At 37.7% G+C, this 27,339-nt stretch overlaps 1 protein-coding gene across 8 annotated transcripts in view; it reads left to right on the top strand.

Moving 5' to 3' along the window:
* DNAI7 (dynein axonemal intermediate chain 7) overlaps positions 1-27,339 on the top strand; it is a 90,251-nt gene that overhangs the window by 5,513 nt on the left and 57,399 nt on the right. For 4 of the 8 annotated variants that reach the window (XM_066354271.1, XM_066354262.1, XM_066354303.1 and 1 more), the window contains 3 exons: positions 3,875-3,959; positions 24,446-24,537; positions 26,907-27,008. In XM_066354271.1, the coding sequence (XP_066210368.1) occupies positions 3,875-3,959; positions 24,446-24,537; positions 26,907-27,008 (279 nt within the window). Of the gene's footprint in view, positions 1-3,694; positions 3,795-3,874; positions 3,960-24,443; positions 24,538-26,906; positions 27,009-27,339 lie in introns of all 8 variants that reach the window. The other 4 variants (XM_066354284.1, XM_066354278.1, XM_066354322.1 and 1 more) reach the window with 3 other exon arrangements.

The following is a 27,339-nucleotide window of genomic DNA, read 5'->3' on the forward strand; positions in this document are numbered from 1 at the left end:
ATGGCGTCACTCGCTCTGCTGTAGCCCTCCCATTCAAGGTACATATGAGAAAGCAATCAATGAACAACTAAGGAGACTAAGGAGCTGCAATGAAGAATTAATGCTTCTCATCTCTCTCCCTTCCTATCTGTCCCTCTCTCTGTCTCTGTCACAAAAAAATAAATAAATAAAAGAAATAAAGAAAAAGAAAAGGAAATGGTATCAACTCATACCTAGCTCATAATAAAAATTTAGGTAGTTTGTCATGAGGATGCATATTAACATATTTATTTGTACTAAAAAAAGGAAGTCAGACTATCTTCTGTTACTGTGATATGGCCAATTGGTTTAACTTTGAAAGTTAATTAGATAAAGAATAGATACTTTTTATAATTTGAATGATCAAAATCTGCAGCTTTAAAGTTTTAATAACTAAAACTTAAGTGGTAAGATGAAATAATTTTATTGGCCCTGGCTGGTTGGCTCAGTAGTAGAGCCTGGCAGGTGGATGTCCCAGGTTCGATTCCTGGTCAGGACACACAGGAGAAGCACCCATCTGCTTCTTCACCTCTCCCACTCCTCTCTCTCTCTCTCTCTCTCTCTCTCTCTCTCTCTCTTCCTCTCTAGCCATTGAAGCAAGTTGGCCACAGGCTCTGAGGATTGCTCTGTGGCCTCACATCAGGCGCTAAAAAAAAACACAGCAGCTTGTTGTGGAGCCATGGTAAAGCGCCGCAGATGGGTGGAGCATCCCCTGGTAGGGTGCTAGCTGTGTGGATCCCAGTCTGGGAGTATGTAGGAGTCTGTCTTCTGCCTCCCTGTTTCTCACTTAAAAATAATAATAATAATAATAATAATAATTTTATCATAAATATTTTTATTTTTTTCTACAGTATTAGGCTTAAAAGATTTTTGGATCAACTTTTATGCTGAAAACAAATAGTGCTGACTAAAATATACTTATAGATCAAAACTATCATCTTTAAAGTATTTAAGAGCTGATAAGATAGTAAGAAAGTAACAGGAGAAAACTTGTATGAAAGTAGGAACCTAGGAAGTAACAGAAATTCTGTTTTTATCATGAGATCATTTATAGAACTGGGCAAAACTTAAACTTTGGTATTAACAGCAACAGTGGAAGCCAAATACAGTGGAACAATGTTTTCAATGCACTGAAAGTAAATAATTGCCAATTTAGAATTCTGTATCATCTCAAATCATTTTCAAAAATAAGAGTGATTATTTTCTTAGGTAAAGATGTTTTCACTTGCAAAACAGATTACATGTATAAGTTATATAACAATAATCATAATAACATGTGGATTCAAAAAATAAACTAAGATAAATGGCAAACAAAACAAAATTTCCATCAATTGACTAGATAAAGAAAATATGGTACATCCATACAATGGAATATTTTTTTAGCCATAATGAAATATTGATACATGCTAAGTTTGGATTAAACCTTGAAAACATCATGCTCAGTGAAAGAAGCCAGTCACTAAAGACCACATATTGTATGATTCCAGTTATATGAAATGTCTAGAATAGGCAAATCTAAGAGAAAATAGATGAGTAGTTTCCTAGAGCTGGAGTGTTGGGAGGAAATGAGGAAGCATGACTGCTAATAGGTATGGAATACACTAAAGCCATTGAAATGTGTACTATAAATGAGTGAATCGGATGATATGGAATTCTATCTTAGTAAAACTGTTATAAAAGGATACATAAGAAAAATATCATATGACCTCACTCATCAGAGGAATCCAACGAACAATATGAACTGAGGAGCGGAATAGAGACAGAGGCGGGATCAAAGGATCCAGAAGGAAAGCGGACAGAGGGAAAGGGGATGATGATAGGGTGATAGGAAGGGATGAGAGCAGAAAAGCAAGTCCTGGAGGGAAGGGGGGAGAGCGTTAAGGGAAGAGGGATGGGGGGTGTACTGGGGAACACAGGGCAGGGGAGGATGTATTTGGGGGGGGGACACTAGAATCTATGTAAACACATAAATTAATTTAAAAAAGAAAAAAAGAATAATGAGGAAGAGGAGAATAATTTTACCCAGGGTGCATAGGCATTGAGATAAAGGTGATATTTGTGCTGAAACCTAAATAATGAAGTAGTTGTATTTGGTAATCAGGATTCTAGTGTTCCCCAAGATATCTGGCCCCCAGTGTACACATACCTGCCTCAAGTTATTTAATCAAATGTGAATCTAGATACAGATGTGAAGGAATTTTGCAGAGGTAATTAAGATCTCAAATCAGTTTAATATATGATAATATGAATCTTAAAATTCAACAATAACAAAACAAAAAACCTAAATAAAAAAAATGGGCTAAAGAACTTTACAAAAATTGTGCCAAAGGATACATACTAATTAGAGAAATGCAAGGAAAAAAAGGATACATATAAACAAAATGTATAATTTGGGTAGGGGAAGGATACATTGATATAAGATGTTCTACGATGTCCTAAAGTCCTTGTACTATTTAGTAGTAGGATGAATATATTTATATATTAGGTGTATATGTTGACTTTCTAGGATAGGCTGTAAAATGGTGTAAACAGAGCATGTAAATTCCAAACTAGTAGAGGGGAAGTAGTGAGTTAACAAAAATTGAAAAGATATCAAGAAAGAACACAAAAAGCAGGCTGAACAACACCCCAAAATCAAAAAAGAAAAACTGTCAGGCTGGATAAAAATAAAATCCAACAATAATTTTTTACAAACACTATCCAAATAAAGATACAGAAAAGTTGAAAGTAAGATGATAGAAAAAAGACATGCTATGTAAATCCTAGAAAACTGAAAGCTGATATAGCTACATTCATATTCCATACAATAAACTTTAAGACAAAAAGCACTTCTAGAAATAAAGAGGGTCATTTTTGTATTGACAAATATTTGACTATGACTAATCTATTCTCAAAGTTCAAAGAATTGAAACAATTCCCAGCATACAGTTTCTCTTACAAAGTTACTTTTCTCCACCATCACTCTATTTTTCGAACTCTTCTCTGACTCCTTACTCTCTTTGCTTCTAATTTAATCATTAACAAATAAGTTAGTTTATAAAATATTTATTGGATTCATTCTCCTCTCTGCATTTTGGATCATGACATTAGTTTTAGTATTGTTGATAATAACCAAAGTGGTATCCTCTTTATAATCATTTTTCCCTAATACTAGGTTAGTTTTCAAAATTATATTCCTGACAGCCATAGTTCTTCTCAAAAACTTTTAAGGGGTTTCTATTTCTTTTAGAGTAGTGTCAAATTATATAGCATAGGCTCCAGTCATCTTTTCCATTCTCGTTTCCACATCCCCTCTTCCTGTAGTTTTCTCGGGGCTACTGTGTTGGCTTCTCTAGTGCTCTCCAAAATCTGTATCTTATACCTGCATCTCCCTCTGTTTAGGATATCTTCCCCTCATATCTGAATGTTAAAATTTGGGGACAAAAACTTAAATACTATCTTCTCTATAAAATTTTACTTGATCCCAGCTGTTGAAAATACATAATCTCTCCTTCCTCCAAAATTGCAAAACAATTTTAGACATGTTGCAACAACATGTGAAATGGGGTTGTATTTAGCACCATTTCATAGATTGGAAAACGAGGAATGAGAGAATTACTTAAATTGTATATACTTGTTGCCATAGATTAATTTATATGCTTATTTTTTTTACTTGTTTCCATACTTTGTCCATAAGGCACTGAGTCAAGACTTTGCATATAATGGGAGGTCTTATTTGAGTAAGGGAAAGACTGGATTCATGGAAGCAAAAGTGTTCTTCATAATTACTATTTGAGAGATATGTATTTTAAAGTAATGTACCAGGTGTGTGTTAATAACTTTTTCTTTTTTTTTAATCTTTGGGGCCTTTGTTAAGTCTGGCAAAAAGAAAAGTAAAATCTCCAAAGCTAAACGACTGAAATGGCTACAAGAGGAGGAGGAGAAACGACAAAGAGAGGAAGGTACAGAATACAGTGATACTACTTTCATATGCAAGTTACCAACCTGTGGTTGCTATTTCTGTAATCCAGTCAATATATTTTAAAAGAATTTTCAAAATATTTTAATTTCAAATTTAATTTTTTATAATAGATACCTACTATTTAAGGGGTACCCAGAAAGTTGATAGTATACAAATCACTGTTAGATATATTTTGAAGTTGCCAGACAAAATACAGTTAAATTTGAATTTCAGGTAAACCATGGATAACTGGGTACAATTTGCCTCATGTAGTATTTGAGATATACTTAACAACAACAAAAACAAAGTTCGTTGTTTATCTGAAATTCAAATTACTGAGCAACCTTTGGGGTTTTTTTTTTCACTTTATTTTTATTTAGATGATTAAATTTAACAGGGTGACATTGGTCAACTAGTACATGGATTTAGAGAAAACATCTCTGGCAGCCCTCATTTTTTTTTTATAAATAAATTTTTATTAATGTTAATGGGGTGACATCAATAAATCAGGGTACATATAATAAAAAAAAACATGTCCAGGGTATCTTGTCATTCAATTATGTTGCATACCCATCACCCAAAGTCAGATTGTCCTCCGTCACCTTCTATCTAGTTTTCTTTGTGCCCCTCCCCCTTCCCTTCCCCTCTTCCTCCTCCCTCCTCCCCACCCCCCGGTAACCACCACACTCTTGTCCATGTCTCTTAGTCTCTTTTTTATGTCCCACCAATGTATGGAATCATGTAGTCCTTGGTTTTTTCTGATTTACTTATTTCACTCCATATAATGTTATCAAGATCCCACCATTTTGTTGTAAATGATCCGATGTCATCATTTCTTATGGCTGAGTACTATTCCATAGTGTATATGTGCCACATCTTCTTTATCCAGTCTTCTATTGAAGGGCTTTTTGGTTGTTTCCATGTCTTGGCCACTGTGAACAATGCTTCAATGAACATGGGGCTACATGTGTCTTTACGTATCAATGTTTCTGAGTTTTGGGGGTATATACCCAGTAGAGGGATTGCTGGGTCATCAGGTAGTACTATTTTCAGTTTTTTGAGGAACCACCATACTTTCTTCCATAATGGTTGTACTACTTTACATTCCCATGAACAGTGAATGAGGGTTCCTTTTTCTCCACAGCCTCTCCAACATTTGCTATTACCTGTCTTATTGATAATAGCTAATCTAACAGGTGTGAGGTGGTATCTCATTGTAGTTTTGATTTGCATTTCTTTAATAACTAATGAAGATGAGCATCTTTTTTTTTAAATAAATAAATTTTTATTAATTTTAATGGGGTGACATCAATAAATCAGGGTACATATATTCAAAGAAAACATGTCCAGGTTATCTTGTCATTCAATTCTGTTGCATACCCATCACCCAAAGTCAGATTGTCCTCCGTCACCTTCTATCTCATTTTCTTTTTTTTATAAATAAATTTTTATTAACTTTAATGGGGTGACATCAATAAATCAGGGTACATATATTCAAAGAAAACATGTCCAGGTTATCTAGTCATTCAATTATGTTGCATACCCATCACCAAAAGTCAGATTGTCCTCTGTCACCTTCTATCTAGTTTTCTTTGTGCCCCTCCCCCACCCCCTGCCCCCATAACCATAACATCTTGTCCATGTCTCTTAGTTTCATTTTTATGTCCCACCAATGTGTGGAATCCTACAGTTCTTGTTTTTTTCTGATTTACTTATTTCACTCTGTATAATGTTATCAAGATCCCACCATTTTGTTGTAAGTGATCTGATGTTATCATTTCTTATGGCTGAATAGTATACCATGGTGTATATGTGCCACATCTTCTTTATCCAGTCTTCTATTTTGTTTTACAGTGATTAAAGCCTTTAAGCAAACTCTTGGCCAATAAGAGTAGTGTCCTTAACAAGTTCACCAAGTCCAAGTTGGCCCCAACACCATGCCCAGTCCCTGATAAATGCAGCCCAACCCCAGTTCAGTCTGTTAGGAGCTGTCCCAAGGAGCAGGAGTCCAGGAAAAGTCCACATCCAGGAAAAGTCCACATGACACTGAAATTGTTGTCACAATTCTATACTTTGCTGCTCACTTCCAAGTCCCAATGACCGCTGCTTCTAGCTGGTAATGATTCAGATAGACTGGAAAAGCCATCTGCAGAATGTGTGGAAATGGAGCTTCTGTTCTCCTCTGCCTGGAGAGATGAGACCAGGTTGCTTTTCCCTGGAGCTCTGCAACTGTGGCTTGGTAAAAAGAACCTTGGGATACACTAAGCTGGGTGGCAAAGGTAAATTCATAATAGAAGTTGGCAAAAGGGGGAAAGAGAGCTCTAAATTAGGAATAGGTCTCAGCCTGAAATATGGGTGGGGCATTGAGGTAGGAGGAATAAAGGAAACACTATATATTAAAGCAGCAGAAAATAGGACTATCAACACCCACAACAGACATTTTTGAGGGAAGAATAAAAAACCTGACTATTCAGGCAAGACATAGTTAAGTAGCCCTTGTGCAAATGAGATCAGTTTACCTGCTTCTTGGAAGAAATACCCTAGGCTCGTCCATAGTGTCATAGATGGGACCAACGGCCCTGGGCACCTTCAGCCTTCAGTGGCAAACCCCAGCATTCTGGGCAAGGTTAGGTCATAGTGGCTGGAGCAGGGCTGGAAGATACTGAACCCTCCCTTAGAGGAGCGAGGGGGAAGCCTACCTTCCAGTGTCTCTGTTTCCTCACAGCAGAGGCATGTAAATCTGGCAGGCTTTAGCTCAATGACCTTCCTTTCCACTATTGAAGCAGGACCCCGATGGCATGCTATGAGACCCCTTTGGAGTGTTGGAGCCTTTAAGGGCATATCCTAAAAGCTGGAAGTTCCCCTGATCTCTATTGGGCTTTTTCTGCCTCTTGGTATCTTAAAAGCCATGCTCAGAAGATCTCGCTGAGGGGGTTGAGGATCCTCATCTGCCTATATAAATCTTTTCCATATATCTGGGGCTATTTGGAAAAAAGACAAAATAGTGTTATTAGCTGGATCTAATAAAGAAGGTAGTAGTTTGTAGGAGAAAAAGATTTGGCGTCTCCTGTTCATCAGCATTCAAAAGAAATTTAAAAATTTTAAAGTAAAAAGCGTGGTATGGTAGACCCATAGGAGTTCTGGGATTTGACTCCCCCTTTTAAATTTTTTTAAATTGACCTTAAAATATTTGCTGGGTACACTTTAAAAGGCGAAAGATTTATATGATCTGAAGAGAAACCAGAGCATTGCTGGGTACACTTCAATAATACCATAACTTTAAAGATTGTAAGGAATACACATAATTCGAAAGGTTTGACAATATATAGTAAATGCTTTTGCTCCATATGCAGGAGCATTGTCAGTTTAACCTGTTTAGGAAATCCAATAATAGACCAATGCATACAGACAATGAGCTATAACATGCATAGCAGCCTCTCCTGTTCTGACAGAGGTTACTATAAATCCAGAATATGTATCCACTGTAACGTGGACATAGGACTGTTTGCCAAATGAAGGTATATGAGTAACATCCATTTGCCAAAGTTGTCCTGGTAGGGGTCCTTGAGGGTTAACTCCAAATTAAGGAACAGATTGTAGTATAGGACCCCTTGGACAGGATTTCCCAATCTGCTGTTCTGCTTCCTGAGAAAGTTGAAACTATTTACACAGGGCTGCAGCGTTCTGGTGATGAATAGTATGAGATTGAATTGCTCGATCTGTTATGGTTGCTCCAAATAATTTTCTTTTGGGTAGCTTGATCAACAAGGGCATTCCCTTGTGCTAAAGCTCCAGGGAGCATGGAGTAAACTCGAGTATGTCCTATAAAACATGGAGCTCTATGTTGACATGCAAGTCTTTGAAGAAGGAGGAAGTGCTGAAATAGTTCATCAGCATTTGTCCCTAAGACCGCAGTCTTTATAGTGGAAACACCATAAGTAAATATTTGCTGTCTCTATATAAATTAAAGGGGGAATATGGCAAATGCTGAAAAGCCATGATAATGGCATATAATTCTAGTCTTTGAGCTGATTTTAAGTTGACAGTTTCAGTATAAAGTTGTCCATTGATTTGCAAGAGCAATTTGCCATTTAGTGGAAGTTTCCCACAGCCATTGTTGTTGATCCTTTGAAAAAAGGAACAACAATAATTTTGAGGCTCAAAACCTATAAGCTGTAAGGGTCGCCTATGCCCCTTGATAATCCAGGAGGCAACAAGATCAAAATATGAAAGTGTATTCCATGGGCTATTAGATGGTTCAATGTGCCCAAGCTGTAGCTGCTCTTGTACCAATTGAGCAGCTGCCCTAAGTTTCTCCTGAGAAAGAAGCCATTGGTCTACCCATACAGGATTATCTGATTTCCAAGTAATTGGGTCTGCACAATGCATTATTGAGGTATCAGGAGCTACCAAGGCCCCTATGCTAAATTTTGATATCCTAATCCACACCTTCTGGTATTTGGTGCCATTTCTATGGGGGTGAGAATTCCTCTCTGTTCTTTCCCTTGTCCCTTGGTGGGCAAAAATCCCCAATCAAGCATCTGAGTACTGACTAGACCAGGGGTCCCCAAACTACGGCCCACGGGCCACATGCGGCCCCCTGAGGCCATTTATCCGGCCCCGCTGCACTTCCGGAAGGGGCACCTCTTTCATTGGTGGTCAGTGACAGGAGCATAGTTCCCATTGAAATACTGGTCAGTTTGTTGATTTAAATTTACTTGTTCTTTATTTTAAATATTGTATTTGTTCCCATTTTGTTTTCTTACTTTAAAATAAGATATGTGCAGTGTGCATAAGGATTTGTTCATAGTTTTTTTATAGTCTGGTCCTCCAATGGTCTAAGGGACAGTGAACTGGCCCCCTGTGTAAAATGTTTGGGGACCCCTGGACTAGACCATTAGGACTGACAAGCAATGCTCCCATATTTTTCAAAACATCTCTACCCCACAAATTAACTGGCCATCCAGGGAGCACATAAGGCTTAAAAAAATCCAGAAAAAACTTTGTTGAGGAGATTTACTCTGACCTACACCTTGTAATTCTATGGCTGCTGCATGAGTGGGCCAGGAAGGAGGCCAATGTAGCTTAACAATAACAGATACATCAGCTCTGGTATCTAAAAGTCCTTTAAATTTATGCTCATGTATTGTTAGTTCCATTTCAGGGTGTTCCTGACCTATTTTTTTTTTAAATCCAATTGGCAAAATCAGAGGAGCCAAATAACCAATTTGATTGGGGCCCCTTTTGCAGTATATGGCCTGAGAAGCAGAATTAGCATCCTTATACTATTCTTCTAACTACCTGAATTAGCCGTGAGACCAATTCTTTGTTTTTTTGATTAATTTTAATGGGGTGACATTGATAAAATTGTCTTCTGTCACCTTCTAACTGGTTTTCTTTGTGCCCCTCCCCTCCCTCAACCCCCTCCCTCTCCTCCCCCTCACCCTGTAACCCCAACACTGTTGTCCATATCTCTGAGTCTCATTTTTATGTTCCACCTATGTATGGAATCATATAGTTCTTAATTTTTTCTGATTTACTTATTTCACTCAGTATAATATTATCAAGGTCCATCATGTTGTTGTAAAAGATCTGATGTCATCATTTCTTATGGCTGAGTAGTATTCCATAGTATATATATACCAAAGGTTTTTAATTCACTCATCGTCTGACGAACACTTGGGCTGTTTCCAGATCTTTGCTATTGTGAACAATGCTGCCATAAACATGGGTGTGCATTTCTTCTTTTCTTTTTTCTTTTTTTTTTTTTTTTTTTTTGTATTTTTCCAAAGCTGGAAACGGGGAGAGACAGTCAGACAGACTCCCGCATGCGCCCGACCCGGATCCACCTGGCACGCCCACCAGGGGGCGACGCTCTGCCCACCAGGGGGCGATGCTCTGCCCCTCTGGAGCGTCGCTCTGTTGCTACCAGAGCCACTCTAGCGCCTGGGGCAGAGGCCAAGGAGCCATCCCCAGCGCCTGGGCCATCTTTGCTCCAATGGAGCCTCGCTGCGGGAGGGGAAGAGAGAGACAGAGAGGAAGGAGAGGGGGAGGGGTGGAGAAGCAGATGGGCGCCTCTCCTGTGTGCCCTGGCCGGGAATCAAACCCGGGACTTCTGGACGCCAGGCCGACGCTCTACCACTGAGCCAACCAGCCAGGGTTCATTTCTTCTTTTCAAACAATGCTATGGTGTTCTTGGGGTATATTCCTAACAGTGGGATAGCTGAGTCAAAAGGCAGTTCCATTTTTAATTTCTTGAGGAATCTCCATACTGTTTTCCACAGTGGTTGCACCAGTCTGCATTCCCATCAGCAGTGCAAGAGGGTTCCCTTTTCTCCACATCCTCGCCAGCACTTATTAGGTGTTGTTTTATTGATGAGCGCCATTCTGACTGGTGTGAGGTGATATCTCATTGTGGTTTAAATTTGCATTTATCTAAGCAGTGATGTATAACATTTTTTCATATGCCTATTGGCCATCTGTATGTCCTCTTGGGAGAAGTGTCTATTCATTTCCTTTGCCCATTTTTGGATTGGATTGTTTGTCTTCTTGGTATTAAGTTTTACAAGTTCTTTATAAATTTTGGTTATTAACCCCTTATCAGATGCATTGTCAAATATATTTTCCCATTGTGTAGTTTGTCTTTTTATCCTGTTCTTATTGTCTTTAGCTGTGCAGAAGCTTTTTAGTTTGATAAAGTCCCATTTGTTTATCCTGTCTTTTGTTTCACTTGCCTGTGGAGACAAATCGGCAAATATATTGCTGCGACAGATGTTGGAGAGCTTACTGCCTGTGTTTTCTTCTAAGATGCTTATGGTTTTACTGCTTTCATTTAAGTCTTTTATCCATTTTGAGTTTATTTTTGTGAATGGTATAAGTTGGTGGTCTAGTTTCATATTTTTGCAGGTAGCTGTCAAATTTTCCCAACACCATTTGTTGAAGAGGCTGTCTTTATTCCACTGTATGCTCTTACCTCCTTTGTCAAATATCAGTTGTCCATAAAAGTGTGGGTTTATTTCTGGGTTCTCAGTTCTGTTCCATTGATCTATATGCCTGTTCTTATGCCAGTACCAGGCTGTTTTGAGTACAATGGCCTTATAATATAACTTGATATCCGGAAGTGTGATACCTCCTGCTTTATTCTTCCTTTTCAAGATTGCTGAGGCTATTTGTGTTCTCTTTTGGTTCTATATAAATTTTTGGAATATGTGTTCTGTATCTTTGAAGTAAGGTATTGGTATTTTAATTGGTATTGCATTGAATATATAAATTGCTTTGGGTAATATAGACATTTTAATGAAGTTTATTGTTCCTAACCATGAGCAGAGTATATGCCTCCACTTGTTTGTATCTTCCCTGATTTCTTTTATCAATGTTTTATAATTTTCCGAGTACAAGTCTTTAATCTCACTGGTTAAATTTATTCCTAGGTACTTTATTTTTTTGGTTGCAATGGTAAAGGGGATTGATTCTTTAATTTCTCTTTCTGATAGTTCATTGTTAGCGTATAAAATACCTCTGATTTCTGAGTATTGATTTTATATCCTGCCACCTTGCTGAATTCATTTATCAGGTCAAGTAGTTTTTTGACTGCGACTTTTGGATTTTCTATATACAATATCATATCATCTGCAAATAATGATAGTTTTACTTCTTCTTTTCCAATTTGTATGCCTTTTATTTCTTTTTCTTATCTGATTGCTGTGGCTAGGACTTTCAGAACTATGTTGAATAAGAGTTGGTGAAAGGGGGCACCCCTTCCTTCTTCCTGATCTTAAGGGGATTGCTTTTAATTTTTGCCCATTGAGTATGATGTTGGCTGTGGGTTTGTCATAGATGGCCTTTATCATGTTGAGGTATGTTCCCTGTATTCCCACTTTGCTGAGAGTTTTGATCATGAATGGGTGCTGGATTTTATCAAATGCTTTTTCTGCATCTATTGAAGTTATCATGTGGTTTTTCTCCTTCCTTTTGTTTATGTGATGAAGCACATTGATTGATTTGTGAATATTGTACCAGCCTTTCCTCCCAAGAATAAATCCCTCTTGATCATGGTGTATGATTTTTTTTATATATTTCTGGATCTAGTTTGATAATATTTTGTTGAGGATTTTTGCACCTAAATTCATCAGGGATATTGGCCTATAATTTTCTTTGTTTGTGTTGTCCTTGCCTGGTTTTGGAATCAGAATTATGCTCGCCTCATAAAAGGAGCTTGGAAGTCTTCTTTCCTCTTGAATTTTTTGAAATAGCTCGAGAAGGACAGGAGTTAGTTCTTCTTTGAATATTTGGTAGAATTCACTTGTGAAGCCATCAGGCCCAGGACTTTTCTTTTTTGGGAGTTTTTTGATATAAAAAAATAAAACTCAAAATGTTTCAATCTCATTTGTTGTAATTGGTCTGTTTAGATTTTCTGATTTTTCCAGATTAATTTTTGGAAGATTATATGTTTCAAGGAATTTGTCCATTTCATCTAGATTGTCTAGTTTTATGGCGTACAGTTCTTCATAGTATTTTCTTACAATATTTTGTATTTCTGTTGTGTCACTTGTTATTTTTCCACTCTCGTTTCTAATTTTATTTATTTGAGTCCTCTCTCTTTTTTTCTTGGTGTGTCTGGTTAAAGGTTCACCGATCTTGTTTACCTTTTCAAAGAACCAGCTCCTGGTTTCATTGATCCTCTGTATTGTTTCTTTAGCTTCTATGTCATTTATTTCTGCTCTAATCTTTATTATTTCCTTCCTTCTACTAGCTCTGGGCTATACTTGCGGTTCTTTTTCTAGTTCTTTTAGATGTAGGGTCAAGTTATTTATTTGAGCTTTTTCTAGCTTCTTGAGGTATGCCTGTAATGCTATAAACTTCCCTCTCTGGACTGCTTTTGCTGTGTCCCATAAATTTTGAGTTGATGTATGCTCATTATCGTTTGTTTCTAGGAATTTTTAAATTTCTTTTTTGATCTCATTGTTTACCCATTCGTTATTTAATAACATGCTATTTAGTTTCCAAGTGTTTGAGTATTTTTCAGTTTCTCTGTTGTGGTTGATTTCTAGTTTAATGCCATTGTGATCAGAGAAAGTGCTCGATATGATTTCAATCTTCTTAAATTTGTTGAGACCACTTTTGTGCCCTAACATGTGATCTATTTTAGAGAATGTATCTTGAGCGCTTGAAAAGAATGTATGTTTTGCTGTTTTAGGGTGAAAGATTCTGAAGGTATCTATTAAATCGAGTTGATCTAATATGTCCTTTAAGTCTGCTGTTTCTTTGTTAATTTTCTTTCTTGAGGATCTATCTAATGATGTTAATGGGGTATTGAAATCCTCTACTATTATAGAATTGCTGTTGATCTCACCTTTTAAATCTATCAAAGTCTGCTTTATATATTTAGGTGCTCCTATATTAGGAGCGTAGATATTTATAACGGTTATATCTTTCTTTTGGAATGCTCTCTTTATCATTATGTAGTGACCTTCTTTATCTCTAAATATAGTCTTTGTTTTAAAATCCATTTTGTCTGATATAAGTATTGCTACCCCAGCTTTTTTTTTCATTTCCATTTGCGTGAAATATTTTTTTTCATCTCTTTATCTTCAGTCTATGTGCATCTTTTGATTTAAGGTGTGTCTCTTGTAGACAGCATATGTATGGGTCCTGTTTTCTTATCCATGCAGCTACCCTATGTCTTTTGATTGGATCATTTAGTCCATTTACATTTAAGGTTATTATTGATATGTAATTGTTTATTGCCATTTTATTCTTTAAAACTGTATTCCTTTTTTGCTATATTCTTTTTCTCCTTTGATCTTTTTACAACAGGTCCCTTAGCATTTCTTGCAGCCTTGGTTTGGTTGTAGTGAATTACTTGAGTTTTTTTTTTTTTGTCTGTAAAGCTTTTTATTTCTCCTTCAATTTTAAATGATAACCTTGCTGGATAAAGTAGTCTTGGTTGTAGGCTCTAGTTCTGCATTACTTTGAATATTTCTTGCCATTCCCTTCTGGCCTCAAGTGTTTCTGTTGAGAAGTCAGAAGTCATACTTATGGGGGCTCCTTTGTAGGTGATAGTCTTTTTTTTGTCTACCAGCTTTTAATATTTTCTCTTTAACACTTAGCTTTGGTATTTTAATTATGATGTGTCTTGGTGTTGATTTCTTTGGGTTTCTCTTTGTTGGAATTCTCTGTGCTTCCTGAACATGTGAGATGTTTTCCTGCCTTAATTGAGGGAATTTTTCAGCTACAGTATGCTTTAACAGAGTCTCTATTCCTTGTTCTTTCTCTTCTTCTTCAGGAACCCCTATGATGCGGATGTTATTTCTCTTCATGTTGTCACAGTACTCTCTTAGAGATTCTTCAGAGTTTTTGAGTCTCTTTTCTTTTTTCTGCTCTGCTTCTGTGCCTTTATTTATCATGTCCTCTAACTTGCTGATTGATTCTCCACTTCATCCATCCTACTTTTAATTCCTTCCATTGTGTTCTTTATTTCAGATACTGTATTTGTCATTTCTCACTTATTATTTTTTATTATTTCAATATCCTTTTTTATATTTGCTGTCTCTTTATTTAGGTGTTCATAATGACCATCTATTGTTGTTCTAATACAGCGGTTCTCAACCTGTGGGTCACAACCCTGGTGGGGTCGCTTAAAGCCATCAGAAAATACATAATGCATATCAGGTATTTACATTCTGAATCATAACTGTAGCAAAATTATAGTTATGAAATAGCCACCAAAATTATTTTTTGTTTTGGGGTCTCCGCAACATGAGGAACTGTATTACAGGGTCACGGCATTAGAAAGGTTGAGAACCACTGTTCTAATATCTTTGAACATCCTAACAATTGTTATTTTAAACTCTGAATCTGGTAATTTGGCTATATCTGATTCATTTATGTCCTGTTCTGGGGATTTCTCTTGGTTCATTTGTGTTGCATTTCTCTACCTTTGCATTTTCTTTGTGTAAAGGAAGGTTTGGGACACTGGAGTCCACTGGGTATGGCCTCTGTTCCCTTGGTATGGTCTGTCTGCAGGCCCACCACCCCCTCTTCTGTTGCTGCCTAGGGCTTTTGGGTTTGGGCATTGCCGGTGCCTACCCACTGGGGCTGTTGCTGTGGTTTCCACCTCTCCTTCACAGGAGTGGCTGTAATCACATGCTTAGGTGCACAAGCCTTGGTGGCCTTGGCCTTTGCCCCGCCCCTGTGGGTGGCGTTATGCTCGGACCTGAGGGCAGTGGTGAGCACTTTTGCTCAGCTACGGGTCTCTGCCTGTTTCCAGGCTTTCGCCCCGCCCTTACAGGAGGAGCCCACTTGTGGAACAGCTGCTAGCCTTGGTTCTACCGGCCAGGCAGGACTGCATGCCCACGCTCAGATCAGTAGCAGAACTCCGCCTGTTCTGGGCTTTTGGCTCCACCCCCATGGGAGGAGCCGGCTCCCAAGTCAGGCCACAAACCTTAGTTCCATGGGCAGGGCAAGGCTGTGCTCCTGCGCCCTTGCTCAAGGGCTGGTCTCCACCCCTTCCAGGGTTCCCGCCCTTCTCCCACAGGCTGGATTACAGGCTGCCGGCAGCTGGTTTTGACTGCTTTTGCATGCCTGCTCCTCCCCAGCCGGGCAAGACTGAGCGCACATGTGAGCCCAGTGGCCGCCAGCCGGCTTCCACTCCTGCTGACAGAACCGTGCCTCCACGTCCCACTGCTACCCACCCCCCGGCGAGCCCTCAGCCATGTGGGTGCGGGTGCTGCAGCTCAGACCCTAAGACTCGCTACTGTAGCCCCAAAAGCTCCCTCCTTCTAAGCAACTCTGCTCTGAGTGCCACAGGAGAGCTTGTTTGGCTGGTTGTCCTGCTTCCCTTTGCTGGTATTGCTGTTTCCAAGGGAAATATTCACTTCAGATTTGGGGAGTGACTTGTCCCAGGGGTTAGGGTGGCTGTCTCCCAAAATGTTTCTCCCTGTGCCTCCTAGATTACACTCTCTTCCTGCTGCTCCGGTCCTCTCCTCTCTCTCCATTCCCCAGAGCCCCAGGTGAGTGTTTGTCAAAGAGGTTTTCTGCGCAGTCCCTTTAAGAAGAATCCTGGGTCTGAGAAATCAGATTCTTTCTCACAAACAGTATCCTCACTTGTTTCCAGCTAAATACTGGCCATACACCTCTTCTACGCTCTGGGGCTGCAGGCTGGGGCTTTGTTCCTGGGACTCAGGACCCTCCCCTCTCTGCTAAACTCACTTCCCACCTCGCAAGTCTCTCCTGGCTGCCGTTCACTCTGGGGAGCAGGGCAGCCCTCTCCTCATTTCCACTTTTCCTACCAGTCTCGGTGTGGCTTCTTCAGTGTTCCTTGGTTGAAGAGTCCTCTTAGTTTAGTCCAAAGTTGGTTTTTCCAGGTGATAGTTCTTAAAATTATTTTGTAATCCACTTTGGTTCTGGGAGGTGGATGTTGGTACGTCCGCCTCCTCCAGCGCCATCTTGTCTTCCGAAGATGAGCACCTTTTCATATATCTGTTGGCCATTTGTATTTCTTCCTGGGAGAAGTGTCTGTTCATGTCCTCTTCCCATTTTTTTATTGGATTGTTTGTTGTTGAGTTTTATGAGTTCATTGTATATTTTTGATATTAGGCCTTTATCTGAGCTGTTGTTTGAAAATGTCATTTCCCATTTAGTTGGCTGTCTGCTTATTTTCTTGTCAGTTTCTCTTGCTGAGCAAAAACTTCTTAGTCTGATGTAGTCCCATTCATTTATCTTTGCCTTCACTTCTCTAGCCTTTGGAGTCAAATTCATAAAATGCTCTTTAAAACCCAGGTCCATGAGTTTAGTACCTATGTCTTCTTCTATGTACTTTATTGTTTCAGGTCTTATATTTAGGTCTTTGATCCATTTTGAATTAATTTTAGTACAAAAGGACAAGCTATAGTTGAGTTTCATTCTTTCGCATGTGGCTTTCCAGTTTTCCTAGCACCATTTGTTGAAGAGGTTTTCTTTTCTCCATTGTGTGTTGTTGGCCCCTTTATCGAAAATTATTTGACCATATGTATGTGGTTTTATTTCTGGGTTTTCTATTCTGTTCCATGGGTCTGAGTGTCTATTTTTCTGCCAATACCATGCTGTTTTGATTGTCATGGCCCTATAATATAGTTTGAAGTCAGGTAGTGTAATGCCCCCAGCTTCATTCTTTTTCCTTAGGATTGCTTTGGCTATTCAGGGTTTTTTATAGTTCCATATAAATCTGACGATTTTTTGTTCCATTTCTTTAAAAAATGTCATTGGAATTTTAATGGAAATTGCATTACATTTATAAATTGCTTTAGGTAATATGGCCATTTTGATTATATTTATTCTTCCTATCAAAGAACAAGAAATATTTTTCCATCTCGTATCTTTTTCAATTTCCCTTAACAATGCTTTGTAGTTTTTGTTATATAGCAGTGGTTCTCAACCTTTCTAATGCCATGACCCCGCAATACAGTTCCTCATGTTGTGGTGACCCCAAACCAAAAAATAATTTTGGTGGCTACTTCATAACTATAATTTTGCTACAGTTATGATTTGGAATGTAAATACCTGATATGCATTATGTATTTTCCGATGGTTTTAGGCGATCCCGCCAGGGTCACGACCCACAGGTTGAGAGCCGCTGTTATATAGGTCCTTTACATTCTTTGTTATGTTTATTCCTAGGTATTTTATTTTTTTTGTTGCAATCATGAAGGGGATTATTTTTTTTTTAGTTCGTTTTCTAATATTTCATTGTTGGCATATAGAAAGGCTATGACTTTTGTATATTAATTCTGTATCATCCGAACTTACAGTATTGGTTTATTGTTTCTAGTAATCTTTTTGTGGAGTCTGGCGTTTTCGATGTATAAGATCATATCATCTGCAAAAAGGGATACATTTACTTCTTCTTTTCCGATATCAATGCCTTTTATTTCTTTCTCTTGTCTGATTGCTCTCGGCAGAACTTCTAGCACCACATTAAATAAGAGTGGAGAGAGTGGACAACCCTGTCTTGTTCCTAATTTAAGGGGGAAAGTCCTCAGTTTTATGCCATTTAATATGATGTTGGCTGATGGTTTATCATATATGGCCTTTATCGTGTTGAGATATTTTCCTTCTATACCCATTTTGTTGAGTGTCTTAAACATAAAGTTGTGTTGTATTTTATCGAATGCCTTTTCTGCATCTATTGATAAAATCATATGGTTTTTGTTCTTTGTTTTGTTGATATGGTGTATTACGTTAACCGTTTTACGTATGTTGAACCATCCTTGAGATTCTGGGATGAATCCCACTTGATCATGATGTATTATTTTTTTAATATGTTGTTGTATTCGATTTGCTAGTATTTTGTTTAGTATTTTAGCATCTGTATTCATTAGAGATATTGGTCTGTAGTTTTCTTTTTTTGTGCCATACTTGCCAGGTTTCAGTATGAGGGTTATGTTGGCCTCATAAAATGTGTTTGGAAGTACTGCTTCTTCTTCAATGTTTTGGAAGACTTTGAGTAGAATAGGAACCAAGTGTTCTTTGAATGTTTGAGAGAATTCACTAGTATAACTGTCTGGGCCTGGACTTTTATTTTTGGGGAGGTTTTAAATGGTTTTTTCTATTTCTTCCCTACTAATTGGTCTGTTTAGGCTTTCTGCTTCCTCATGACTCAGTCTAGGAAAAGTGTATTGTTCTAGGAATTTATCAATTTCTTCTAGATTGTTGAATTTGGTGGCATATAGTTTTTTGTAGTATTCTACAATAATTCTTTGTATATCTGTGATGTCTGTGGTGATTTCTCCTCTTTCATTTTGGATTTTGTTTATATGAGTCCTTTCTCTTTTTTTCTTGGTGAGTCTTGCCAAGAGTTTGTCAATTTTGTTGATCTTTTCAAGGAACCAGCTCCTTGTTTTATTAATTTTTTTCTACAATTTTTCTGTTCTCTATTTCATTTATTTCCGCTCCAATTTTTATGATTTCCTTTCTTCAGCTGGTTTTGGGTTGTCTTTGTTCTTCTTTTTCTAGTTCCTTAAGGTGTGAAGTTAAGTGGTTTTCTTGGGCTCTCTCTTGTTTGTTCATATTGGCCTGAAGTGATATGAACTTCCCTCTTATTACTGCTTTTGCTGCATCCCAAAGATTCTGGTATGTTGTATTGTGATTTTCATTTGTCTGTATATATCTTTTTATTTCTGCGCTTATTTCTTCTTTGACCCATTAATTTTTTAAAAGTATGTTGTTTAGTTTCCACATTTTTGTGGGTTTTTTTCCCTCTTTTTTGCAGTTGAATTCTAGTTTCAAGGCTTTATGATCAGAAAATATGCCTGGTACAATTTCAGTTTTTCTGAATTTGCTGATGTTATTTTTATGGCCCAACATATGGTCAATTCTTGAGAATGTTCCATGTACACTAGAGAAATGTATACTCTGTCGCTTTGGGATGAAGTGTCCTGTAGATGTCTATCATATCCAGGTGCTCTAGTGTTTTGTTTAAGGTCAATATATCTTTATTGATTTTCTGTTTGGATGAACGATCTAGAGCCATCAGCGGTGTATTGAGGTCTCCATGTATGATTGTATTTTTGTCAGTTTTTGTTTTTAGGTAATAAGTAGCTGTCTTATATATTTTTGTGCTCCTTGGTTTGGTGCATATATATTAAGGATTATTATGTCTTCTTGATTCAGTGTCCCCTTAATCATTATGAAATGACCATTTTTGTCTCTGAGTACTTTTGCTGTCTTTTAGTCAACATTATTAGATATGAGTATTGCTATACCTGCTTTTTTGGGGATGTTATTTGCTTGAAGTATTGTTTTCCAGCCTTTCACTTTGAATTTGTTTTTATCCTTGTAGCTTAGATATGTTTCTTGTAGGCAGCATACAGTTGGATTTTCTTTTTTAATCCATTCTGCCACTCTGTGTCTTTTTATTGGTTAGTTTAATTCATTTACATTTAGTATAATTATTGACATTTGTGAGTTCCCTATTGCCATTCTATAAATTGCTTTCTGTTAGTTTTGTATCTTGTTTGATTTTTCTCTTTTGTTTTTCTATCATTTTTTTTTGTTTGTTTGTTTGTATTCCATACTTCTTTCCTCTGTTGCTACCTTTTTTAAGTCTTGTGCTTCTATGGTGATTTTTTTCAAGGGTGGTTACCATTAAGTAATGAAAAGGGTACCTACCATATTCATTGTAGTACTCTATCTTATGAGTGTTTCTGCACTCCATTGTCCTTTGCTACTGTTAATCTCCATCCTCTTCCTTTTTTTTTTTTTTTTTGTTGAACAGTTTAAATTTGGTTTGATTATGTTCTTGGTAGAGCTTTTACTTGTGGTTTTGTTTTGTTTTGTTCTTTGTATCTGGTTGGAAAACCCCCTTTAGTATTTCCTGGAGTGGGGGTTTTCTGATGCTAATTCCCTCATCTTTTCTGTATTTGTGAATGTTTTAATTTCTCCATATTTGAAGGATAGCTTTGATGGGTATAGTATTCTTGGCTGAATATTCCTCTCTTTCAGGGCTTTAAATATTGGGGTTCACTCTCTTCTAGCTTGTAGAGTTTCTGCTGAGAAATATGATAATAATCTAATAGGCCTTCCTTTATATGTTGTATTTTTCTTTTCCCTGGCTGCCTTAAGAATTTTTTTTGTCATTGGTTTGTACCAGTTTCATTATGATGTGCCTTGTAGTAGGTTTGTTGTGGTTAAGAAAACTCGGTGTTCTGTTTGCTTCTTGAATTTGAGGCTTTAGTTCTTTCCACAGCTTTGGGAAGTTCTCATCTATTATTTGTTTGAATATATTCTCCATTCCATTTTCTCGCTCTTCTGCCTCTGATATACCTATTATTCTTATGTTATTCTTTTTGATGGAATCAGACAATTTCTGTAGGGCTTTCTCATTTTTTTATTTTATTTTTGAGTCTCTTCTTCTCTCTGTTGTGCCTGAAGTTGCTTATCTTCTATTTCACTAATCCTACCTTCTATCTGGCCTGTTCTATAAGCTTGTTACCTTGTTTTTCAGTTCATGAATTGAGTTTTTCATCTCTGTTTGCTTTGTTTTTATAGTTTCAATTTCCTTGGTAATATATTCTTTGTGTTTGTTGAGTTGTTTTCTAAGCTTCCTAAATTGCCTTTCTGTGTTTTCTTGTATATCTCTGAGTATTTTTAGGATTTCTATTTTAAATTCTCTGTCATTTAGCTCCAAGGTTTCTAATATATTAAATTTTCTCCATAGATTTTTCCACATCTATCTGTGCTACTTCTCTATCTTTTGTATCCATGATATTCTATTTCCTTTTTCTTAGTGGCATCTGAGGGTGGTCTTGTTGATAGCACTAATAGAGAATTAATAAAGAATAAAAAGTTAAAAAAAGGCCCTGGCCGGTTGGCTCAGCAGTAGAGCGTCGGCCTGGCGTGCAGGAGTCCCAGGTTTGATTCCCGGCCAGGGCACACAGGGAAGCGCCCATCTGCTTCTCCACCCCTCCCCCTCTCCTTCCTTTCTGTCTCTCTCTTTCCCTCCCGCAGTGAGGCTCCATTGGAGCAAGGATGGCCCGGGCGCTGGGGATGGCTCTGTGGCCTCTGCCTCAGGCGCTAGAATGGTTCTGGACGCAACAGAGCAATGCCCCAGAGGAGCAAAGCATTGCCCCCTGGTGGGCATGCCGGGTGGATCCCAGTCGGGCACATGCAGGAGTCTGTCTGGCTGCCTCCCCATTTCCAGCTTTGGAAAAATGAAAAAAAAAAAAAGTTAAAAAAAAGGAGAAAAAATTTGGAAAAAATAAAATAAAAAACAATAATAATATATTATTCCCCCCCCCTTTTTTTTCTTCTCTTCCCCTCCTCTCCCCTGCTCCTTAGGAAAATATCATGATGAACTGTGAATTATATTATGCTAAATGGAACAAAAACTGCCTATAATGGAGGGCCTGAGTTGGGGGGAAGTGTTCAAGGGGCAAAAAAGGAAGTAGGGACCCACAAAATGCAAAAAAGAAAAAAATTTGGGTCAAGTATAAAATGATTTGCGTGTAAGTGATGGTCGACTAAGAGATATAACGAGATGGATAAGAGGGAAACAGGAAAAAGGAAAAAAAAATCATTATTGTATTAAGTGGAGCAAAAACTAAATAGAATGGAAAGCCTGGGTTGGGAGGAATGCTAATGAGTTAAAGAGCAAATTAAAAAGCACCAAAAATGCCACAAAAAAAACCCTTGAGTTCCAAGTAATATAATTTGTTCATGATTGAAGATTGAATGAGAGGAAAAGTAAAAGGAGAAAAGAAGAAACTAATAGAGAGGGAGAAAAAAGAAAAAGGGGAAAAGGAAAAGAAGAAAAAAGAAAAAAAAAACAAAAAGAGAGAGAGAGAGTTAAGGGTTTTGGAGTGTAACCCTCATAGAGAGTAAGGAAGAAGAAAAAAAATAAAATGGGAAACATAACACTTATGGGTAGTGTAGTTCAAGAAGAGGAAAGAATAAGATGTGCAGAGAATAAAAGGACCAAGGTGGAGGAAAAAGAAATAATAATAATAAAGGCCAGATGATGAAAGAAACTGAAAAAAATAGTGGAACAAGTTATAAAGTCTATGGATTTTTCTTGATTTTGAGAGGTTAACTTCTTCGTTTTTCTTTCCTCTCCCTTTTCCTGGTCGGTGACTCTGTACCCCAGGTTCTGCCCCTGTGTCATGCTTAGGTAGGGATTTGCAGTTGATGAGACTCTATGGCAATGTCATATATTAGGCTTCAGTCTCTTTGGTAGTCAAGGCTTGTTAGTGTTTGCAGGCTCCGACAATGAGAGAGTCCATTTTCCCGGAGCCTCTCTCCTAATCTCTCCTTCCTGAATTAGCAGCCTGATGATCCAGCTATGAGGCTTCCTCTGCCTCTGCTTGGAGAGTAAGAGGGTCAGAGAGCTGGCAAATCCCCACTCTATCCCCATTCAATGCAGGGCTCTAGGTAAGGTTCTGTCAGTCAGTGCTGCCAGCATAATCAGGCGGGGTTGGGAGCCAATTGCTCTGAAGGTGACTTTCTATAAGCCTCCAGGCCTGTTCAGCATGCCTAGCACTCTGTGGGACCACTCTCCCCAGGCTTTTTGCACTTTGTAACCTGTTTTGGCTGGGAAGAAGATGCCCTAGTCGCTGCCTGCAGTACAGGACGTCTTAACAGCTGCCAAGTCCCTCTTTTTAGCGTATATCCCTGAGTATGAAAGCTCTGCCAATCAGAAGTTGCCCCCACTCCTTTAGCAAGAGGCACTAAAAAATATCACGCCTCTTGTCTTAGATCGCTGAACTGAGAGAGATCTTGTCAGTTAGAGCTGCGTAGGGCAGTTGGGAGGTGAGCAGACTGTGGGTTAAGCTAATTTCAGCAATTGGATCCACTGACCTGCTCCAGGAAGGACTGCAAGTTGCCCACGCGCCCCTCCTCCAATGCTTGATTGTTAGCTTGAATGGCTGGGTGAGGCGCCCTGCCTGCCCAGAGAAGCTCGGGCGTAGGGAAGTTCGCTTTGGCACACTCCCCATGTGCTGCTGGCGGTGGGGATGTTAGCTCGTGTGGGCTGATTCGCTGCAGGCAAACTCTTCCTCAGCTTGAATGAATGTCTGTGCCACAGCCTAGCTTCCTCCACACCCTTACCCCCCCTTGCCACCCCCCCCCCCCCGACTCTCAGTTCCAAGTGAAAGCAGCCTTTGCTCAGGTTAGTGAGGAAGGCAGAGTCCTCCTTTCTCCATCTTATTTCCTTCAGGGTTGATTATATATTTAGTCAATTTTTTGCTTGGTCATACCTTTGTTTTCAGTATGTGGGACTCACAGACGCTCCAAAGATAGATTTTTCTATCTCTGGTTGATGAACTTGTTGAAATTTTGGGGAGATTTGTCGGTCGCACTCCTCACAGTGCCATTTCACTGACGTCACTCCCTAATTTTTTTTTTTATTTAAAAAATCTGAATATTTCAAGTGGTTGTAGCTTTTAACATTAAGAATATCTTTGGTTTAAGTTCAGGTTGAAGAATCTGTCTTCAGGTTCCATGCTGGTTATTGATGTATAATCATGTAAATCCTTTTTAGGTGACTTATGGTAAGAATAGAACATCAAGATCTAGATCTGGGAAATGTTTTATTATATTGGGTTAAACTCATATTCTTCAACGTATGTGTCATGTTTTCTTTTAAATAGTGAAAGCAAGAGAAGATTAAGGTTATTGCTTTGATAGTATAGATATCACAAAATTATGGAAATCTTCTGAACATGTTATACTCTCCTAATTACCCATGATAGAGCTGTCATTTTTTTATTGGTTAAAATCATTATTGAACCATTATATTTTTAGAGAAGAGAAATAACATATGGGTCTATTTTTTGGCCACAAAATTTAGTCATGTTATTTTTTTGAAAGAAATCTAGCACCTGTCTTATTACTACCATAAAATAAAAAGTGTGACTTGTGTAAAATATATCACCATCTTGCAAATATTTGAAGTAACTTGAAGTGCTTAACAATAGATTATTACTAAGGAAAAAAAAATTTTTTTTGGTTCTTTAGAGGAAGCCCGTGTGAAAGCTGAAAAAGAAGAAATGGAAAGGCTTGCAATAGAACAAATTGAGAAAGAAAAATGGCAACAACTTGAAGCAAAAGTAAAGAAATATTAATGATGTTATTAATGAAGACTTAAACTAGATGGCTATCAGATCTGTTGGGCCATTTAATATCATTCTCTTCCAGAAGCTACAAGTAGTATTTAGGCCTGTATGGTCGGGCTTAATTTGTTTAATCCTATCGTAAAATTAATGACATTATCACCCACATTTCACAGATAAGGAAATTGAGGAATTGGAAAATCAAACTAGGTCAGAGCCAGGATATAGACATAAATAATTAATCTTGCATCTGAGCCCATGCTTGTTATCATTGTTATTCTCTCCATCTGTTTTATAGATAATTAAACAGAGACCAAAAGAAATAAAAGAGAATTCAAATTCTACCTCTCCTTTTTAGTTTTACTTCTTTATTTTTTTCACCAGAATTTTTCAGATCAGTAGTTCTGAAATATTTTGATCTCAGGACAAAAAAACCTCATTACTCTTAAACATTGAAGATCCCCATGGATCTTATGTTTATGTGGGTTATATCTATCAATATTTACCATAGTTGAAATTAAAACTGAGAAATTTAAAAGCACATTATACTAACAGACTTAAAAATTGTTAAAAATAATCATTAATGAAAGTAAATATGCATTAACATTTTTAAGAAAATGACTAATATAATTACATATACATAATGTATATTATTTAGCTATTATTATTAGTTTTCAATTTTTTTTAGTGAGTGGAGGGGAGGCAGAAACAGACTCCTGCATGTGCCCCAACCATACTCTACCCAGCAAGCCCACTAGAGAGCGATACTCTGCCCATCTGGGGTCCTCCCTCTGTTGCAGCTGGAGCCATTTTTTAGTGCCTGAGGCAGAGGCCATGGAGCCATCCTCAACACCCAGGGCCAACCCACTCTAATTGAGCCTTGGCTGCAGGAGGGGAGATGAGACAGAGAGAGAGAGAAGCGAGAACGGGAGAGGTGGAGAAGCAGATTGGTGCTTCTTCTGTGTGCCCAGACCAGGAATTAAACCAGGGACATCCACATGCCGGGCCAGTCCTCTACCACTGAGCCAACCATCCAGGGCCTGATTTAGCTATTATTGACATAAAACATTATATTAATTTCAGGTGTACAACATAATGATTTAATATTTGTATATATTGTGAAATAATCACCACAATAAGTCTAGTTAATATCCATCACAACACATATATTTGTTTAAATTCAAGGAAATGAGTGGCATTGCTTATATTTTTAAAATCACTTTAATGTCTGACAACAGAAAACAGGATTCTCATAGATACTTCAGTATTCCATTACAATGTGTATTCTTGATTGAAATATATGGAAAAAGCCTGGGTTCACAGATATGTAGTTGGAAAAAGGAGGAATATTGGATTAGCCTTTCAAATAATTGTGGAAATACTTTTTTTATTACTGTACCAAAAATCAACAAATGGTAGGAAACCATATCAATGAACTTTTCATACTCTATTACACTAAAACATTGCTCTACCTTACATTTTGAGTAGATCTTGTATCCATGAATGATTTTGCAGTATCATGTATCGGTTGCTTGGAAAAGTTTGGTTCACTGAATTATTTGCTTCCAAATGTTGATGCATTTTTATTATTATCCAAAAATCACAAGCATTAATATCATCTCCAATCAAATTTTAAAAAGTTCTTAGGGATTGGGAAACTATTAAGCTCACAGTGGTAGATACAAATTTTCTAAAATTTATTTGAAAGCTTGAATTTTATCATCAACAACAAATACTGTAAATTGTTACTGGATGTGACATGCTCAATTCAGTCATTTCTGAGAGAATGTCTGCAAAAATATTAAAATAATTCCAGACGTGTTCATTCTCAAGACAGTATTGTCCACTGAGATGCTGCAGACATGCTTTATGCGTACTTCCCATTTTATCAACACAGAATTTTAGGAAGACGTATGTACTTAAAGGTTGACATTTAATAAAAGGAATCATTTTTACTTCCTTATCAGGTCATTCTTAGGTGACACTGGCTGTTTGCTCTCTCTACCTCCTGAAGAATATGACCACTAGCACAGTTTGTGCCTTGATTTATGTGGTCACCTGCAGTTTTACACCATCTTGCACCATCAGTGCAAATGTGTACACTGTGAGGAAGGCAAAGTCTTAGTATTATTGTGAAAATATATGTGACCTTACAGATCCCAGAGGGCTCTGGTGATACACCAGGAGTCTGCTGGCCACACTTTACATACCACTGTTTCAAATGAAACCTTTTAGAAATATCAGTTACATTCAGACTAATTTTAGTATTCATTCTGAAACTAAGTACTTGCCACATAAATTTTTGACCCTAATGTGAAACACAAAGATGAAATTAAAGAATAAATTAATGTATTCTCATGCCACAGGCTCTAGAAAGGAAAAATGAAGAACTTGAAGAACTTTATTTATTAGAGAGGTGTTTTTCTGAAGCAGAGAAATTGAAACGAGATAATGGATTGCTTTCTCAGGTAAGACTGATATATATATATGAGCTAATACTTTTATGCCACAAGAGGGAGTTATAGTTTGATATCTTTTTTGGTCCCAAGAAACTTTTTTCATCTAAATTGGGAAAACTAGGTTATGAGAACTCATACTTAGAAGTAATTTAATCTTTGGTTGAATTTTCTTTTTTTAAATTTTATGATTATTTGTTTTATTTGGTGAGAGGAGGGGAGGCAGAGACAGACTCCCACATATGCCCTGACAGCTATCCACCCCACAAGCCCACTAGCGGGTGATGCTCTGTCCATCTGGGGCATTGTTCTGTTGCTTAATAGAGCTCTTCTTAGCACCTGA

The sequence above is a fragment of the Saccopteryx leptura genome, chromosome 1, assembly GCF_036850995.1.
Source record: "Saccopteryx leptura isolate mSacLep1 chromosome 1, mSacLep1_pri_phased_curated, whole genome shotgun sequence".
Lineage (NCBI taxonomy): Eukaryota > Metazoa > Chordata > Mammalia > Chiroptera > Emballonuridae > Saccopteryx > Saccopteryx leptura.